At 36.4% G+C, this 20874-nt stretch overlaps 1 protein-coding gene across 3 annotated transcripts in view; it reads left to right on the top strand.

Annotated features, from left to right (window-relative positions):
* Positions 1–20874, top strand: part of ARID1B (AT-rich interaction domain 1B) — a 157900-nt gene that overhangs the window by 36476 nt on the left and 100550 nt on the right. For all 3 annotated transcript variants that reach the window (XM_053461266.1, XM_053461267.1, XM_053461268.1), the window contains exons 3-4: positions 6328–6474; positions 18802–18915. In XM_053461266.1, coding sequence (XP_053317241.1) covers positions 6328–6474; positions 18802–18915 — 261 coding nt within the window. The remainder of the gene's footprint in view (positions 1–6327; positions 6475–18801; positions 18916–20874) is intronic.

Here is a 20874-nt window from a genome sequence, read left to right on the forward strand (position 1 = left end):
ATTAAATGACTGGATTTGATAAGATCAACATAGAAATAGCATACCCATCTATGCTAGAAAAATGTGTAGAATATTAAAACATGGCATGTCTGCTAGCGTATATTTTGGAGCTTTCTGTCTGATTCTCATGCGACTTTTTTTTTTTTTTTCTTCTTTAACATTGTTTACTATCTGTGTAATACATGTCGTCCCTTAAATTTTTTGCCTGTGGGGGCGACGGAAAGATATTTTTTTTTCTGATGCATTGTGATCTGTAGGAAATTAGATTGGAGCCGCCTGTGGGGAAATATTATCAGTGGTGATACCCTTCACATACAGTTAAGGAAACTATTGTGAGATGCAATTTTTTATGTATATATTTTTCTTCTCTTGTGTTACTTACATGACTCTTCCGTTTCTAAGAATGTAGTAAAACGATATGCCTTTTCAGCCATCAAAATTAATTCTCTGTTAGAAACCTCCTCTCTAATTCTCTTGTCCTCCATAAGATTCATTCTAGCTTTGTCGCGGGATAATAGCATCTGAATAAAAATGTTGTTACGGTTTTCATGTTATTAGATTGCATATTAAAGAGCCAGCTGCTCTCCCTTTGTCCTTCCTGTAGTTCTCCAATAAATCTGATTCAAAGGCGTCTAGAAGAACTACGCATCCCCTGTTATGTGCATGCTGGGCTTTATATTTTAACCCCTTCGATGGATTAATGGACAATGCACTGCTCGCTAGCTTCATGATAACGGTAGATACAAGTAGATATAAAATTACAAGTTAGGTTATTTAAAAAGGAAACAATGTCTTTGGGTGCTGACTGAAATGCATATTTTAATGTGTTTATTGTTATATAAGCTTATTTGTGAGAAATGTAACTGCATTGCTTTCTTCATTCTGTGCTGTAATTGTTCATATTACAGTAGGTCACATATTAATGGTAACATAAGTATATGGTCTTTTGGAAGTTTGAAAACATTATTTTTAAACGCCATGTATCTACGCCAAACCTTGTATATCCTTCCAGTTTAAAAGCTTTCTAATCCTGTAACCAGGGCTGAATTATACCACTGTTTAGCCCAGGTTTATACACAGTTGTTTTTCTTTTTTTCTTTTTCTGGAGTTTTATGTTCTAGTACTTCAGGGTTGAAGGAACTTATTTTTTTTTTTTTTTGTGGATTTCCACAAATTGGTTTGCTGTAGAAAGCCACAATTTTAAAAGAGGTTTAAAAAAAAAACCCACAAAAAACATGTCTTCTGGCTTAGTTTTTTGTGCGCGAGAGATGTCTGATAATGTCAGACTGGACATTAGAATGGTGGGGGGAAACATTTGTAATCTAAGAATCAGGAAATAAGCACAGTGAGTGAACACAGAGATGATGCTGTTGTGGAATTACATTGGCGATCTTGTTTGATATACAGCCGTTACAACTTTTTGTAAGTTTCTAAAGCATTCTTTCCAGTATAGCTTGAAGCTTAGCAGAACGCCTCACCCTACAAAATACCTGCTTGCTATGTTACATGAAAATCTAACTATATCCAAGGTCATCGGTGAACACAGATTAAAATACTTGCTGTCGTATTCTACGGTCTTCTGGTTGTTCACATAATTCTCCTTCATGTAACTTGTTAGTAGCTTTTTCAAAGGATACTTATAAGTTGGCGTCTGTGAATTTGAGCAGCCTGCTAATCACATGGTAATCACGGCTGCTTTCGCTTTTCTTGTCTTTTCCATTCTCGTTTTCTAACTCCCAAAGCACTCTTCCTTTAATCCTGCGCTCACCACTCATGTTCAGTCATGAGGTTACAAAGCTGACATTGCCGTCTCAGTAGAGGTTATCTCTTTAGATTGCCTGAAAATCTCCCTTTGGCATTTCCAGTTTGGCATCTGGCTCTCTGCAGAAAAGGCCTAGGCATCTCCTCCTATCAAACCGGCTTTAACAAAGTAGCTGTGATTTCTCTCCAGCCAAGGAGTGGCATTCAGCTGTGTCCATAGAGGGTGTACAGTAGTGTCCAACCACCCGTCCATCCTTTTGACTTTCAGCAGCTTATTTCTTTAATGTTTTTTTGCATTTAGTCCCTTATAAAACATACATTTTAAAACATTTAACTGTGTGGTAGTCTTTCAGTTCCTTACCGGTATAAACACGTGTTGCCCACAATGATACTGTTGTAAGATAACTAACTGATTTGTTGGTGTATATTAGTACCAGGAAATAAAATGTATATTATCAGCCAAACTGAATTTTTAGCAAAATGTCTTCTCGTAGATAATTCATAAATGGACTGATAAAGCCCTATATGCAATTTTTATTCACAAAATATAAGAAAGAAGACAAAGCAATGCAATATACAACAGCAATATTGCAAAGGATACTCTCTGTTGCCGTGTGTGTATGAGAGAGAGATGTATGTGTTTATAACATAAGAAATAAAGGAACACCGTTGCACCAGTATCTGTATGTCAGTCATGAATTGCCCTGTATGAAATCTTTAAGGAATAAGTAAAGTGTGGAAGCTCTTTCCCCGAAAGCTACAATTACACAGTTTTGTGTTAACTGTAAGCTAATGGCAAATACGGACTTCTCTTTCCTTGAAAGTCACGTTTTGCAATGCATAACACAAATTAGCTTTAATGGAATAACCTGCAGCCAAAAAGGTAAATGAGTTCTGGACCTAGAAAAGGAAATGAACAGAGTGCGGCAAACCATTGACTGTGCGATTCTCATAGAGAAGACAAAACACACGCGTACCACGTTAAAATGCTTTTACCATGCCTGCCCTCTTTTTCACTTCAGGTCAAAGCCATTCAATTTATCACTTTTCTTGAATAGAGAAAAGATGGTAGTGTTTCATATATAATTTACCATTCTCATAGACGAGAGTGGAGAAAGCTTGCAATGGAAGTGCTATTGGAAGTCTTAAGTGACTTATTAGTGATAGAAAGGGAAACAAAAAGTAGTAGAGAAATTCTACAAAGACAGAAGACCTTTGATAGAATTAGAAAGGCCATTTTAAAAATCATTTTAATAAGGTTATGGACAATTCTCTTAGGATCTTAGTTAATGACCAGTTTAGGACTGATTGAAACTCGGGATTCAGTCCACATCTACTGTTTCATTACATTACTAATTACATTCACTATTCATTTAATACAATTTAGGATTTAATGGAAAAGTAGAAAGTAGAACCAACTTCAGCGTGATTGGCTTTCCTGCAAACTCACAGTTTGGTAGATATGCTATTAAGTAGTGTCAGGTAAAAGTATTCTGCTTCTTACTTTGTTACATTAATTTGTAACAAACAGCATAGATTCCCTATGCAAAATATTTACCTGGACTTAAGAGTTTCTGGAAAAACCTAATTACAATAGCTGTCAGAAATCAAGCCCCAGTTATTATCACTGTAGCTATTATAAAAATGTTGAACAAGATTAGCTCATGTGGGTACTTGTGGAACAGATTTCTTTCCTAGTTTTTTCCCCGTTTGTGTGTGTATATGTAAATGTGTATGATATATATATATATATATATATATATATATATATATATATAACTGTGATGCCTACTACAATCCTTTTATGAATGTCAACTCATTGAAGCCAAGCGATAGCTGGGAATATTGGAATTACTCTAAATACCCACCACTCGCATGCTAACATGCATGCTAACAGTCTAAGATGAAGTATTAGTAAGACTAGAATCAGTGAATCCACTTTTATGGGTATGTATATACATGTTTATGTATATGTGTTTTAAATTATCGTGGTTTATTGATTTCTAAGATTGCATGATTGTGGGTGAAATTGTACGTGGCAATCTATAACACTAAGGGCTTACTCAGTGTATTTATTTGTATCTGTCTATTTGAACTTGTCATATCCTGCACTATGGAAAATGTTGTGTAAATTATTGAACCAATATAAATAAATGAGAGTAATGATACTTCAAATGTTCTTCATCTGTGTATTGTCTACAATCTACTTGCATATTTTTCTGCCACTGTTAAGCATCATTTGTCGCTCAAGTAAAACTAACAAAATGAGCACAAAAACAACATATTTAGGCATTAATGAAAATATGTTTAATGTTCTGTCAAAGTATTACAGTCTATTTAACACTGGTTTAAGTGTTATCCTAACTGCCTAAAATAATACCGCAGAGTTGCTACTGAAATATGATATATCAAAACCAAACATATGGACATAAGGCAATGAGTGATGTATGGTGCTCAAGCATATGGGTGTTCTTGCATATAAAATGCCTGGGTTTAATAGCAGCAGACATTCATTAAATTCTAATAGCACACGACCGTGGGGGAAATCTAAAATACATTTCACTTTGTTAGGTTTACAGAAATGTCTCGGCGTTATGACCACAAACTTGACATGTTTATATTAGGTCTAACATCAGAAAAAATATTCGGTGGGTAGATGATGCCATTTATTCGTATTTTTTAAATCATATTTGATAAACTTGTCTCCATGTACAGTACTATGAATACCAGTATATTCGTTGTGTAATGTCAAAGCTCCAGGCCTATAATGAAATCAAATTTGAAAAAATGTCAGCTTTTTACATACTTACGCATTTTTCTGCCTTTTTCGGTTTCTGGTGTTATTGTTTTTATTCCAATGCCTTTTTCGATATTTGTTTTGTTTATTTTCATTGTAATGTCCAAGGAACACTTAATGAGGTATGCATGTTTGCAAACCTTATTGCTCTCGTGCATTTTGCTTGTAAGCCTGTTTATTTTAAGAAATCTTTAAAATCTTTTAATAAACATGTAATATCTGCCAATCCAGGTTATGTTCTTGGTGTGAGAGCCATTACAACAATACTCTAGTATTGAATTTTTTATGCTGTTTTTTTATGGGTTACCAAATTTTGTAAACCCTGCGTGGTATAGAGTATTGATGCCAGAAGATGACTACAAGCACCTGCAAAAAGCTCGTGTTTGCTGAACTAGTACACCAAAACTACACAGTGCTTCTCTGCGTTGCTAGCAGTAAAGCAACATACTAAACTCATAAAGTACTGCATACATTATATGATGCTGAAACACGGTACATACCAGAGTATTCCCCACAGTTAACCTGTCTCTTATAGAGGTAAAAGACTAACCCAAGAGAGATTAAGTTGGGTGGGACCTAGATTTTTTGAATCCTCTGTAATCTCTGCAGCCTTGGGCAAAATCCAGGGATTTCTAAGGAATGTTGATATACATGTATATGATGTATAGTAGCTAATGCTGAAAGTGATTAATTAATGGCTTATGAGATCCTGTCTTTTGGTTTCTTTATATAATTAAAGGAGTATTTTTTTTTTGCACTTGTTTCAATGTGTGCGTTTAAAAAGGACAGAATTTGTGCAGGATTTGAATACAAGAGTCATTAGCTCTTCGTGGTATATATATATATAAGTGTTTATATCTTAATTGGAATGTATTTCTCTTGTTTACCTCTATTATGTTCTTTTCCAAATATTTTATTCAGTGTTAATTATCAAGGCATTCTATTAAAAAATAAAAGGAAGAAGAAGGGGGTGGCATTTTACAGCCCCTTCCCCTAATCTTTACATATTGTAATCGGAAGGGCTCAGTTATCATTTTGTATTGTAACTTTTCAGAAGTCAAAACATTTGATTTTTTTTTTTTTTTTTTTTTTTTTTTTTTAACTCACATAATTTGAGTTCGTGGTTAACCAATTTTTATTCATCCCTGTATTTCATTCTATAATATCGTCTCGTTTTATGCTTTGTGTTTTTATGATCTTTTCACGTGGTTTGCATGGCTCTAAGAAAACTTGTTGCATAAGTTAAATCTGAAAGGACATCTATTCAGCGCCGTATACAAGAGAGGATAAATACTTTCTAACATCACAAGCAATGTTTTATATTATTGTGGTGTTTGACACTGTCAGGTTTTTGTTTATTTTGTCTGACCTTTAGGAAATATTTCTCTACATTTAGTGAAACGTTAGTTAAATATTCAGTTTGAGTTTTGTCCGTCAGCTGTTGATCCATACCACGAGCACACAATTTGTCACATTATTACATATAATAGCTGACTGTTGTAATTTTATTTTACTGCATACACAATGAACCAGTAAATACGTGTGTGTGTGTGTATTAAAACTAGGCTCTTTGCGCCAGATTCTGTCAAGTATCGATTTGGATGTGGTTAATAAGGACACTAGTAATGCCCTTTCTGTTTTCTTCGGCTACCTTTCTTCTAGTTAGGCCTATCATGGTCTGCTCTAGTGGAGCTAATCTGAACTACATATGCTGTCATTTCCAGTCCACCCTCCTGACTTGTGTGTACTTTGCTTGGCTCTTCTGACAGATGCCGCCTCAGTACGGTCAGCAAGGTGTAAGTGGCTACTGCCCACAAGGCCAACAGCCATATTACAACCAGCAGTCGCAGCCTCAGTACCCGCAGCCCCAGGCTCAGTACATGTCGCAGGCTCAGCAGCGGTACCAAGCCCAGCAGGTAAGCTATGATAGCCACTGCTTACAAAATGAGGCATTTTTTTATGGCCATAATATATGAGCCTAAGATCCAGAGCTTTACTGCCTTGATGATATGGCCATCATCTGGGAACAGGAAGCGGACAGGTCTCTTTCCTGATTGTGGAGCAAAAATGGGTGGTACCACTGGGGATAATCATTCTTCAGGAGGTAAGACAGTGCCCTGGAGTCTCGCCATTCATATCTGATTTACAGAGTCTCCAGGGCAGACCCAGTGAATCCCTTTTATGTTAACAGCAGAACAAAATTATTCCTCCATTTTTCATTATTATTATTATTTTGCTTGCCAGAATAAGTGTATGAGCCCAAATTACATCAGTACTAAATGAAAGTAAACAAAAATAAACACTACTTGAAATTGCAAACTATCTTACTTGTGTCATTTGGTACAATGAATTTGGGAAGTTAACAGTGTAATTACTTGATCCAGTATCACATGTTCTGATAACACATTTAAAAAAAAAAAAAAAAAAAAACTGTGCAGAATTTTCGAGTTAACAAGAACACTTTAGGACCCATAAGCATTCTAAATTTAGCATGTGCTCATTACTGAAATGTTCTAATTTCAAATGTGTGCGCGATTAAGAGTTTCAGTAACTATGTCTGATAATGGATGTCAGCAAATATATATTTTTAAAAAAAGCTTTTTACAAATGTTACTATTTCTTCTACTGCTAATACTAAATAACTGTATGACTGTGTTTGAAATATATTGTGCACCCCTCTCTATGATCTCATTACTTGCACCACACGGGAATCCTGTCTCCAAAAGAGGTCACCCCCCCTTTTTTTTTAAACAAAGGAACGTTAGCAAGTGCATGCACTATTTTAGACTATGAATTTATAAAATACCTGTAAATAGATGGCATCAATTAGATTTTTCTGCCTGAAGATGTGTGGTGTAGACCTACACATGTTATCCCCTCCTCCTCTCTAATCTAGCAGATATTTTTTTTATTTTTTTTTTAGGAATTAATTTTTGCATGAACAAATCAGTATCCGATCTCACACAGTATTAGTTTCTGTTTAATAGAGGATGTGTTAAATGGCAAGTAGGCAAAGGTGACAGAACCATAATTACAACATTACACAGAAGAGACAAGTGCCTTTCAGAGGCACATCGGACACTTTAAGAAAGTTCAGGCTGCGTTAATATGCAATGTCAAGGTGTATGAGCGTGCAGTGACAACATGAAGTAGCATCTGTCAACTCTTGTTCATTTGAGTTTTTATCTGCTGGAAACAGAAAATCCAGCCCGTTACTGGCAGTGCTTCGGTACAAGATATGGTTGCACCATAGCCAGCATTGTTTTGTAATTAAGGTAATGGAAGAGGGTTTTTTTTGGACTTAAGGCTTTGGGTATCAGTTCTGTCTTGCGGTATTGGAGGTTTGAGTATTTTTACCTATTAAATTCTAGTGTAAATGTAACATTTTCTACTGTGATTAGTTTCCACAACTTAAGGCAAAGAATTGTCAGGGCACGTTTAATGTGATGTGGGCTTTTTGATGAAGTATAAATAAGGGTTTCATGCATGGCTGGCAATATTTGTGTTTTTGTGTCACTTTTCATAGATTCTTTAAACAAATGTCCACCAGCCCTTTAATGTGTTGAAAATACCCCAGTGGGCTCTGTTGTTGTTAAAATTGAAAGCCAGTTACAGACATAATAGATGCCTATGGTCCTGCAAACCGTGATGTTTTCCATGTCAGGCTGGAGCAACTGGAAATGGTGCCTAGTTCTGTGAACAACAATCATAAAAGGTCTTGATTTAAAGGGGGGAAATGTAGGAAATTATATGGAGGGCAAAACAGCCCCAAGAACAGAAGGCAGTATAGAGTGGAAATAAGAGTGTAGTGAGAGGGGCAGACTTGGAAAGGAACGACTGAGAGAAGGATGAATGATAGTAATAAATAAGGACAAGACGGACAGTTGATAGAAATATAGTAGGAGAAGAACACTGTCTTGTACATTTTTACCATCTAGAGATAGCTAGATGCCAAACGTCTATGGACACAATACATGCTTGCCGTTGCAAGAGGTGAATAGCTATACGAGCTCCATTATCATATCATCTCTCTAGATTCACTCTTCTGCTGTAAAACTGCACATCTCTGTTCACCGTAAAACACTACCTACAATGTTTGAAAATATTGCTATGAATATTAATAGCACATTTGTGGGATTGTTACAGATTCACATAATGTAATACACAAGGAGTCTCAGTAGTTAAACATTCTGTTTACTTGCCATAGGCTCGTAATGGACATGTGTGCCTGCATGTCATTAAACTAGAACTTGCATGTTATGTTCGGTTCTACAGCTGTAAACCTAGCATAGGTGGATCTTGAGCCACCCTTGAGATTTCTCCACTTCAACATCATCGTAGCTGAGAGGGCCTTTTGTATAAAAACTCTCTTACACATAGATGCTTAATAATAATTTTTATAATTAGTTGGTTGCCAACCTCCAAATCCTGCTAATTAGGCCAAAATAAAAACACAAATCGTGTCCGCTCTTGAGCTTATGTCTTTGCCCATTTTTCATGAGTATTTTTCCTTTTTTTTGTCTTTCTTTCTTTCAAGTTTTAAATGGTTTCTCGCTATTTAAATCACAGAAGGTTAATTAAAACAGCGCCACTCTCTGCATTTGCCGGGGAATATTAACCTCACCAAGCTCATGTTAAATCACTGAAGTGATAGAATTGCATTTGCTTGATAAGATTTTGCTGCGAGAGCAAAGACAAGGCCATTTATAGTTCAGTGCCATTAATTGCTTAGCATTTAGATATTAGCACAGGAGTCTATTAATTAACTTGATAATAAAACTATTGGAATGTAGGCCGATGAAATGATTTGGTTTTAGTGGACCTGTGGAGCTCACCAGCAAGAGACAAATAGATTCCTACATTCTCTCCTGATCGTAAACTCCTAGAACACATTTTTCTTTTAATGAGACCTGATGCTGGGGATTGTATTGGACCCATGTGACATCTCTTGCTCCGTTTTAATTTTTTTTGTCCGGCACAGGAGCATGGTTTCTTTTTGTTCTAGAAACATATCCACGGGTGGAAAGACTAGAGATGCTTTGGTCTAAAAAGCTGATAGGCAGTGGTAAATATATCATTTCTTAATTCACCCCCACACATCCGTTTTTATTTTTTAAATTTTTAACAATGGTTTGTATCCCAGACCCCTTGATTATCCTGTGTTTGCATACATATTATTAATTTTTCATGCGTGGCAAAAAACTCTATGGGGAAGATTTCTGAGCTTTGGATTTTTTAAGCAATATACTCATACCTGAGATCGCTCCGGGTTTGACCCAGAGATTGCCTGGTGAGCGTTGCTCCTCCAGTTCTCCGGGTCAAGACCCGAATCCTCCGGGTCACGGGAGCAGGGTCTTGACACGCCCCGCTCCCCGCCCATTTTTTCTTTTAAATGGGCGGGGCCGCCGTCCAACGTCATTGTGCTGTCCTGGCCGCGTCCCGCAAGGGAAAGCCGGAGCCGAGAAGTTCCCAGGTATGAATATACTGTAATAGAGTAGGCAACTCTATAACACATTTAGCTAAGAATCTCGACTGTATTTTATGTAATGGATAAACTAAGTTGTGTTATGGCTGTGCATTTTGCTACTTCAGCAATGTATTATGTCATTGGTGATGTAACTTGTAGAATTGGAATATTTCCTTAGTTTCTGTTGGTGTTTTGTCAGTTACTTTCTGCTATTAATACAAGAACGTTGTACTTAAAGAAACAATCCAGCCATGTATAAAATTATGAAATACATACATTCACTTTGTTTTAATTGGTGTTCGCTCACTTTCCTCCTTCACTGCCTGTTTATATTAAAGCAGGATGTGTACTTAAGTATGCTGCCTCTTCAGGGCTGCTCCATTAGCAACACTTGCATGAAGTAAGTCGAACCCTGTGTCATGTTTGTTAAGGGATTATTAATGTATTAATTATGATTTGCTCAAATCTAGTTCTTAACACAAAATTGCATTTAGTTTTCTGCATTTTGTATTTTTTTTTTTTTTATCGATTTGCCCCAAAGAAATGTAGCAGGCAAAATTACCTGTGTCGCACTGCAATCGAATGATCGTTTTTAAATTAGACCCTCTGAGTTTTAGACTCTTATCAGATTTGTTTCTTTACTTCAATAACTCAAAAGCCCTAACCATATTTATAAATTATGAGTAAGTGTTTGAGAGTTTACTGACAGCTCCGTTCTACATTTAAGTACGCTTCCACTGCTATATTCCAATTGCTTTCCTTTCCCATTTACTTGTTAGAAGTGCTGTGGGCTATTTTTTCTCAAGTATATTTTTTTAAATGCTCATTTTGAATGCACACAGTTTTCTTTAGCCTCTGGTCACCCATTAAAGGAATTCTTCTCTTCTGCTCTCTAGCCCCACTAACTTAAAAGAATGCTGGCCACACCAGACTCATGTTAATCCCATAGTATTTTGCGCCCTGAGATGATAATTTAAGATGATGAATGGTTGCAAAAGTGATTTCAACACGGAATCGTCTTTGCAGAAAAATAAAAGGCTCTGGGAGGTGTTAATGTAGAGGGGGAAAAATGCCTGAAATGTACTTTTCTTCTGCTGCGTATGAACGATTGTTAAGTATTTTTGCACTTTTTGCTTTATGGCATTATTTGAGTTTTTCTCTCTAGATAGATTGCTCTTAAATAGAATATTGCAGTAAAAATTAGTATCACTTGTGATATACCTCCATAACATTTCAGGTGTCTAAATCGGGACACCTGTGTTCAGGCATATCCCTGACAAGAGAAAATAAGTAATTATTTGTTTAAGGAACATTTATTGCAAATTATGCTTTTTGAGTGGGTGTGATTCCTTCTGGTTAGGAAGTGACAAACTTGAATAAAGCATGTCCACCTCAGCCTGCTAAGTAGTGGCATAAATAATTATTTTTGGGAAGCAGATTAAACTGGTGAAGAAGGTGTGTTTTTATGAGCAGTTTGAACAGCAAACTCCGATTTGGGATATTGCGGGCACACAGCTTCTTTTGTGTGGATTGGCTAAACCATGAACTGGTAGATCTGATCTTAAAAAAATAAAAAAAAATACAAAATTTAGTCAGTTTTAATAAATGCATTCCGTTATACTAAAGTTATAAACATGTCAGCATTATAAAAAGCTATTTATCCTGTGTGAACACACTTGGGTAGCTGTATGCTATCACCGTATATGCGTCCAATATCAAGTGGTTGTTGGAGATATAGTGCTTAGTATTTAGTTTAGTAGAGCTAACCTTGGGGAAAGTTTCCTGTAAGAGAAGATCTGTGTGACATATAGTTAAATTGGGAAGATTCACTAATGCTGCAAAACAAGCGCATATTTGTAGGGAAAATATATCTTAATGAGAAGCACTTAAGGTTATGTTTGAGGTATGCAGTTGTGGTGTTATGAAGAAAAAAAAAAATGGCAGATATACATAACCTAGCGCGAACTTCCGCTAAAGCGGCAGTGCTTCTGATGACATCCTCTCCCCTGATATTCCAATCGGAAGAGAAGACTTCACTGAAAGCACCACCAATTAGGGGGAAGTGTTAACATTAGGGCAACATGGTGGCATTCTCCTTGACGTCCTCTCCCCCGATTGGAGGATCGGTGGAGGTTTGCGCTAGGTTATGTCGGACGAAGAGAAAAGACGAAAGAGAGAAGATGAAGTACGAGAAGATGCATAAATGGTAGACAGAGAAGGTAGGGAAACATTTAGAGAGCGTGAATGAGAAGGAGTGACGGATGTTCGGATGAACATTCTGACCTTTTTCTTCGTGTTCGTGTGCTTTTCATGGCTTCGTACAAATATTTGCAAGCTGTACAAATCCAAATGCAAAACACTTTGTGTAATACCTGTATATCAGGGTGCTGCTTTAAAATGAGATCAAGAAGGATTCTTGCAAGTCTCAAGTCTGGTTTCAGTGGTGTCATAGGCACATACACCAGAAGATACTTCTCATGCCAAAGGCCGCACACATGTAAACTCACTGTTAGCAAGGCCATTCCATTAAGAGATTGCTTTGTATCCACCTAGTACTCGGTTGGGACCCAGAAGAAAATACACACATATTTAACCCCTTAATGATAAAGCCCGTAAATGCATTGTTTTCAATGGGTTTAGGGACCGCCCATTGTCCTTAAGGGGTTAAATTAAACCCTATGGAGGGATTTTGTGGCAGTTAGTTCAGACCCCAACACTGGTTCTATCAGCCCACATCTTACTCTTAATGTCAATCTGTTGATAAATAGTAACCATTTGGGTGCCAGAAGATTAACCAGTGAAAAAAAAGTGTTGAACCTGTACCAAAATAGAAGGCATTTAATATTAAAGTACATGTATGATTATATATAATAACAAAAGAACAGTAAGGCTATATTACTTTCTGTGTAACACTGCTTTCCATTACTTTCAATTTAGTGTTATCTGGTTATTTGTGCACTTAATATTCTGACATTTTTTTGTATTTTTTTTTTTTTTTTAAGGAAATCTTTAATATTAAACGTCTTCTTCTTTGGTACAGGTTCAACACTTTTTTTCACTGGCATTTATTAAACTACCTAAAGCAACAAGTTTTCAACTTTAGGTATTTGTATACTTTAGCAGGAGGCAGTATTCGCTGCCCTGTCCCTTTTTTTTACATCCTTGTCTAGGTGTTATTACTCATTTTTATTTTAAGCCAAGTCAGGATTTCCCTCAAAATTACATGACACAGTTTCTGTGCTTGGAATTCTGCCAATAGCTATGGGGTGTATGGACGCCGCTCCGAGAATAATCTCTACACATGCTTTAATGTCAGATGAGAATACATCTGTGTGTTTGATTTACAGCTTCCCCAGTTTTAGGGTAGTAGGAAGGTATGGTTGATTTTGGTGATCAAAGACATCTACAGCTAGTGAGTTATGTTGGTAAAATCAATGCTTTGTCACTTGCAGTAGTCATTTCAAGCTTTTTTTTCTTCTATCATTTTTACATTTGTTTGCAGTCCTTATCAGGAGTAAAAAAAAATGTCATACAGTTTAATATCTTATCTTGTATATTTGACAGCAACCTCCATGCATTCATATCTGTCCAATATAAATTGTGCTTTTGTTTTGGGATTTGTATTCATATATAACTTTTTGTCATAAATATTGCTCTTTTGGTTTTTAAAATGAGGGTTTCTCGCTGATGTTGGAATTACTTGTGTATATATATTTAATACTTCCTATAGTTGGAGCTTCTGTTATATACATATATTTTCTAGTTTTATTTTGTAATTATTAGAATAAATTATTGGCTGTTTAGGTTGCAGGCAATGTCCCCAGCTGCCACCGACGTCCAGGATAACCATCTTTTATAACTGGTCATGAAATCACCTGTCCATTTCAAGCCAAATGCAACTTGGCGAATGTACTAAAATTCAGTTCTAATTAAATTCTCTAGCAAAGCCTTTATTTTTGGGTAATCAATCGCTGAGCTTATGTACTGTTACATGTACTTTCTCTCTCTGTCAGTTCTAATTGACCCAGGCATTCCCTTAAGTAGTTGACTTTATATAGTTCATTCCCCTTTAAACCAACACTGTTGGTCTTTAAGACGGTTAGCCTCTGTTGTTAATGAAATTCTTCCTTATTTTGTGATGGCAGTACAATGTATTTCACCTCTCATTCAGAGGTCCTTGCCTAAATCCAGCAATAAACTCTTGTAATCCCACATTTATTGAGCATATAAACCCTGCACATAAGCCACCCTGTGCCAATTCAAGTACGATGCCTGTTTCCTATAAAGTAGTCGGATCTAGAATGCGCTTTTTCTTACCGCCCTTGAATGAAAGCCGAGGTTTTTCTCATTTGTTTGTCTATTGTGCAACTGTCCGGCAGTCTTTGTCACTTAGTGTCACTGTTCAGAATGCTTAACAACCACTGCGAGCTGTCTCTTGGTTTTTAAAGCCCTTTTTTTAATCTATGGAGAGCAGCTGGCCCACACAGCTGGAGTGTCCTGCAACAATCGCATATCCAGAAAGAAGAAAAGTCAGAAGGTGGTGTATACTAAACATTATTCCGCTAGCATATGCGCCTCATAAGCTTTAATTGTCTTAAACGACATAAAATTAGGCACAACATATTGCTTTCTACTTTAAATCCTTGGTTGTTGGACCAGAGCACATGCAATATTGCGGCATGCCTACACCTTCAGTGCTTTATGCTTTTGTTGCTTATGAATTACCGCATATAACCAAACACATATCCAGCTTTTCCAGGGCGCATTCCTATAAAATCAAAGTATCTGTGTTTATTTAAAAATAAGCAAATCTGGATTGTACACATCTTTTCCAAACACTGTATTATTATAAATACTGATAATAAAGTTGGAGGAAGGGGGGGGGAATCAAGATTTAACAATTTTTACATTTACTTCATCCAGAAGCTGGCAAAAAGGATTATATAGCATGACGATATAAGACAAGTTTCATAACTTTAGATTCTCCCGTTACAGCCACTAAATTTCTGTTTGAATTAGTTTTTTTGTATTAATCGATATCTCATCACATTGATATCACAGACCGTAAGCGGTATGTCTGCGGTTTCCAAACCGTAGTCAAGGAAGAGACTGACTGATACAGCGCATTATAAAAACTGAATGTATTATGGTCCGAAGTGAGTATTCTAGAGAGAGAAATCTGAATTATTTAAACATTATAATATTCTGGGTTGGTTGAGCGAGGAAGATATATTTAAATTGGCCAGCTGGTCGTTAGCTGGTAGCAGCCTATTTACTATATGTGAACCAGAATGGCTTTCCCTCCACCCTCATTTAACGTAATGACAATGAGTGAGAAATCCTGTCACTCAATTCGACATAACTGAATGATTCCATCTGCTTCTGCATCCACGGTAGAGTAAAATATATGTATGCATCCCAAAGTAACAGGAGATTGCCATGTTTTTGTTCTAGTTTCTATGCTTGCAAAATTTAGGTTGGGCTGGTTATAGAAGACACTTTGGATTGTTAATTAAAACGCAGCTGTCCGACTAAAGTTTGGTTGCCTTGCTTTTATTCTTGAACAGTTTTCTTTATGCATTAGCAGGAGCTGGTTCTTCTGCTTTTTCTGCCAGAACAGACATGTTGTGAAACGTGGTTTCAGTCAAGAGCCTTGAAATAAACTGGTTGTGTCGAGGACGCCTCTAAATGGACAAAAATTCAGTTAGAAGGGTGTGTGCGTTACACCTGGTGTGCTGTTGGTGTATCTTAAAATAAATTGCTTGCATTTTTTTTGCATTGCTTCCTGTCTGATAAAGTATTTGCTAACTTTTCATTTACTCAGAATTGTGTATATGTGTATGTGTATGTGTGTGGGTGTGTATCTGGTTTGTGATGATGTAAGCTTACAAGAGCAGGACCCTCATTTCCTTCTATAGCAAGCGTGTGTTTGAGTTCATTTTTTCTACTGTCAAATTTCATGTTGTTTTATTTCACTATTTCTTGCCCTAGCTCTGTGGTATCAACTAACAATATTCTGACATCCTCCAGATTTTATTTTACTTCTGTAACTTGACTGTTCGGTGACGGTGTTCATTTTCACCTTTGTTACTGAAATTTTTTACAAATCTGTTTATAAATTTGTAAGCCGCGATAAACGTGCATACTGTAAGGATAAGATTGCTGCTGATTTTGGCAGGAGCCACTAATACCAACAGGCAAACAAATACAGTTGCCTGTTATGTACAGAAGTGCTACTCTGTGGCAGGCGTTCTCTATCATAACATATTGAAAAGTGTTCTCAAAACTGTAATAAACCTTCTGAAATACGCATTATTTAAATGTCTAACCGCGATTAGAAGTAAAAGGGCATCTTTCTTCCAGCGCTACATAAATTGTCCAGTGATCACACTAAGTTATGCGAATTTTGTATTATTTTTTTAAAATCTATGCAAAAAGACTTGGCACTTTAAAATGAAACAGTCACTCTTTCATAGCTCTGAATTCATGTAATGATGTTTATAAATTAAAAGTTCCATTACATATGAATTAGAAACCCCCTTTTGAGTATACCATGATAGCAGCTGTTTTTTTAACTTTTAAGGATATGTATGATTATTTCTCCCAACTTGTTTATTTCTTCCCTATAAGTTACTGTTTTCCTTTGATTCTGGGTAGGGCAGGGGAATTCGGTTTAAACAAGGCTAATGTTCTTAATGCAGCGGTTATAAAATATTATAATCTTTTAATCCACCTGTTAAACGTCTTTTGTTGCATTTAAACATTAAGGAAACACTCTATTGTCACATACGACCGCACCATTGAAACATGCACATTAAAGTGTCTTGTCAATACTTTAATATGCCAATGTTTAGAAATAAATAAATAAAAATAATTTAAAAAACCCACCCATTTAGAAGAAGCTGCCGCGTGCCACCCTGTGTTTGTTGTTTGCGCATGTGCACTGGGATATCGTTAGATCTCCTAAAAGAAGGGTAATTCCATGCACCTACAAGCAGGAAACGGGGGGGCTCATATGCATTAAAGTGCATATGATCACTGGAGTGGCAGTTTAATGCGTGGGAGGTGTGTGTGTGTATGTATAATATATATATATAATATATATATAATATATATATATATATATATTTATTTATTTATTTATATTAGTGCTTAGACATTCCTTTTCTGGAATGATTTGGGGTGCCGAAGGAAAAAATGCTTTTAATGGTGAATACATTGATATTATTTGCATGGATTGGAAAGAATTTGCCTGTACTGCCTTGCTGCCCCCTTGAACCTATTTAGTCGGTCTGTTTGCAACATGTACAATATGACAAGACATTTTGCTTTGAAATAGGTTAGCTTTACAGAAAAAAAAACCAAACAAATAGGATATTTCCAGTTGAAATTTTGTTTCTACTGATTGTGTATGCTGAAACTTAACCTTTCCTATTCAATTAACTTGCTAGACCTTTAGTGTCTGGTCTCTGTAAATGCCAACACAATATTATCATATCTACGGCTACCTTTCTTTTTTATTTGTGTATTAACTGAACTGCTTCAGACAGTTTTACAGTGCTCTAGTTTTCACTCTAATTGGTTGCCGCTTTCATTTATTCATATGCATGTTTTCTGGCGGCGGCTATACACGCAGAATAAATCAGTTTAAATAGAAAATGAAGTAAGCACTGCGAGTATGTAGCAACAAAATTGATTGGATTTTGCTCCTTTTTGTCTCGCTTTAGTTTTTAATTTGTGTGTGTCTGTTAACTTTTATTTGTTTATTGTAAAGTAGGAAGCATCTACATAGGGTTTGTATCAGTAAAGTTTTTTTTAGATGAATTTGACTAATATTGGCTGTTTTGTGGTTTACTTATTCATATACAAAATAGTTTTGATCTCGAAGCATACACCTCTGTAATAACCGCAATCTAGCAAACAGAAACACTATCGAGATTAGGGACACCACTGACACTGTCCACAGTAAAGGAAGCGCCTGAGGAATGAAGAGGCCACTCTTAACATAACAGAGACTTGAAACCACTGGTGTATATGTACTATACGTCTGTAGGTATAATGCTTTTAGATGTATATACACACACTGCATATTCTTCTGTCTTTTTGGGAGGGAGAGCTTTATTTGTTTCTGTTTGTAAGCCATTATGTTAGCAGTGAAATGAAGGGCACCAAAATTACTTTCAGCTTTGAATCAGATAATGTTGGGAACATAAAAATTAAATTCAACATATCGGCGCACACAGATGTTGTCTTTGGGCTGTTGCATAGAGGATAATATTGATTTTCAGAGGTCATGTTTTCATTAACTTTGAGACATGGGACAGAGTGCTACTTGTTGGTAGTCTTGGTAGGTTGAAGGTTCTAGTCGAAGCATTCTTTAATTTCAGTTTCTCTTTTTTGTTTTGTGTAAACATAAGTGTGTCTGTGTTTAATTATATATGTAAGCAATTGCACATATTATGGTTATTCAAATCACTTTCAAAATATAGAAATGTCAGAAATAAGTGATACGCCGAAAAGATGCCAATGGTAAAATCTTAGCAAAATGTACTCTCTGGATCCTGGTCTCTGGCACTGTTAATATGTAATGTTCGTTGTAATATAGGATTATGATTTAAAATGAGGCTATTCACAATTTCTGCTACATAGTAAAATGTTCTAGCTTCTGGAAAAGGTTGCTCCCAGGCTGAAAGTTTGTTCATTGGGTTCATTGTGGTTTTAGGTCTCTGCGTTCTTAGTAAAGTAATTGAGATGCTTTTTCTTGTGTTATCTGCAGGAAGTGTCCCAGGAAGGTTATGGAAACAGACCACAGCCTCCTTCAATGACTCCAGGGAAGACCAACCATGAAGACTTGAATCTAATTCAGCAAGAAAGGCCATCAAGCTTACCGGTAAGATCTGCTTACTGTGTTCATTTTTTTTGAAACTGTACAATGAATGTTTTGTGTTGACATCTGTGTTTGTATTTCCTAATGCATTTATACAGCTAATAAAACCAGTTTTTAATGCAATGTTTAAATAACGTTTCGCAACAAACACAACAAGATTGTTGCACCTAAGTTCGTCTATATGGGTACAAATTGCCCCTTTTTTATTTGTTTGGTCATTAACCTTATAATCACTTCAATTGACTGACTTAAGAAAGATTGCATTTTAACTATATTTTATTTATTTAGTCTTTGCCATTATCTGATTGTGAAAGATGACTGTGGTTGTGGTGGCGGCAGCGGCGGCATGCTTATTGCCGTTGGTGTCTTTACAAACTCAAAAACTTTGTGTATTTTTTGGTTTATATAGCATCGCCATATTCCCCAGCTTGATCAAATACTCTTGGTTAAACTGTGTTTTATTTGTTTCCACTTCGGATTGTTGTAGTGTACAGGCACTGGCATTTGTTTTCATATTGTTAAATACTTAGCCCGCTAATCAATGGATGTGCGATGAGAAACAAATACTAATAAAAGACTAGTTACTTCGATAAGCGCCATTAACCTTTTCTCCTACAGAGCATGTACTGGAAAGCTGCAAAAGCATGCTCCTATAAATAGTATACAATCTCAGCATGTGGCTGCCGGCTGCTAGAAAGGTCATTGAATATAGCTTGCAGAGTAAGGTGAGTTCACCATAATAACTGCTTATGACAAGCGTACAATAGTTTTGATGATTCATTCTTAATCCTACCCAATATATAATAATAATAATATAATATATATATATATAATATAAAATGTATGTGTGTCTACATGTCTAATTGTTGTACAATATATATAATAGTGTGTGTGCGTGCGCACATGTTTGCGGTTCTACATATCAAGATTTCCTACACTGTTTGTGTAGTGTTTAGTATTTACCTGTTTTGCAGCATTCTCCTGCAATGTTGTAACCTAGCTGAATGGTTTTGTTTTCCATTCTTTCGGTCAAGAAATTTTTTAGCTAAAAATTGTTACTCTGCGAAAGAAGATTATTGACTCGCCAAGCCTCCAATTTCCAGAAAATAAAGCTCCTTCCCTGCGGCTTTCAGTGACATGTTGTGCGTGCATTCTATTTCGGAGCACAAACTGTAATTTAAAGACCAGGCCGCTTGATGCCCCACTGAACTTTGTTTAAGCCTGAAATAAAGGCAAAAACCCATAATGAAGCAACAATGACGGTTTCTTGAGTGCTGTGTTCAGCCATGTAAAGTGCATACGCTGAAACACACAAAAAAAGTGATTTTGATAAAGCTGACATTTTGAGGTGTTCACAAGCTGAGATTGTTGTCTTTTGCCCGAGGATCAGTATTGCCCGTAGGTCCCTTTACATGTCAAATGCTACTCCAAGAATGCTTAGTGAGTTTGTTTAACATATAGAATATTTCTGTATACATTCCAAAACAGAACATTTTGTTCCATCAGGGGATGTACATTACATTCTGCATTATTATATTTTTTAAATGGAAAATGCCACTTATGCGAGGATTTTGCACATGCAGCTGACCTTACTTGTCACTGCATGAGATTGGGACATTTATTACACTTCCTGCCTCCCTCATTATGGCAGTTGAAGGCCAGGGCTCAGAACTCTTGATGACAGATCCTGCTTGGCGTGAAAATCATTTAGTGTATGCTCAAAATTACTACTACTTGTTTTTAAAATATGCAGTTCTTTATCTATGGGAGATTTTGCAAACATCCTCATGATTACCCTCACCCAGTAATCTATTTATGGGGGTCGCTTCCCTAGGCCTGACCGAGGGCGGCGTCCGCAGCCACCATCCTCTCCGACCTACAATGCAGAGAGGGTCCACTTCCTGTCGTGCAGTCCTCTTGTGCCTATCTCGATAACAATATAGAATTAAAGCCATGGTTGCT

Source organism: Spea bombifrons, chromosome 3 (assembly GCF_027358695.1).
Source record: "Spea bombifrons isolate aSpeBom1 chromosome 3, aSpeBom1.2.pri, whole genome shotgun sequence".
In the NCBI taxonomy this organism is placed as follows: Eukaryota; Metazoa; Chordata; class Amphibia; order Anura; family Pelobatidae; genus Spea; species Spea bombifrons.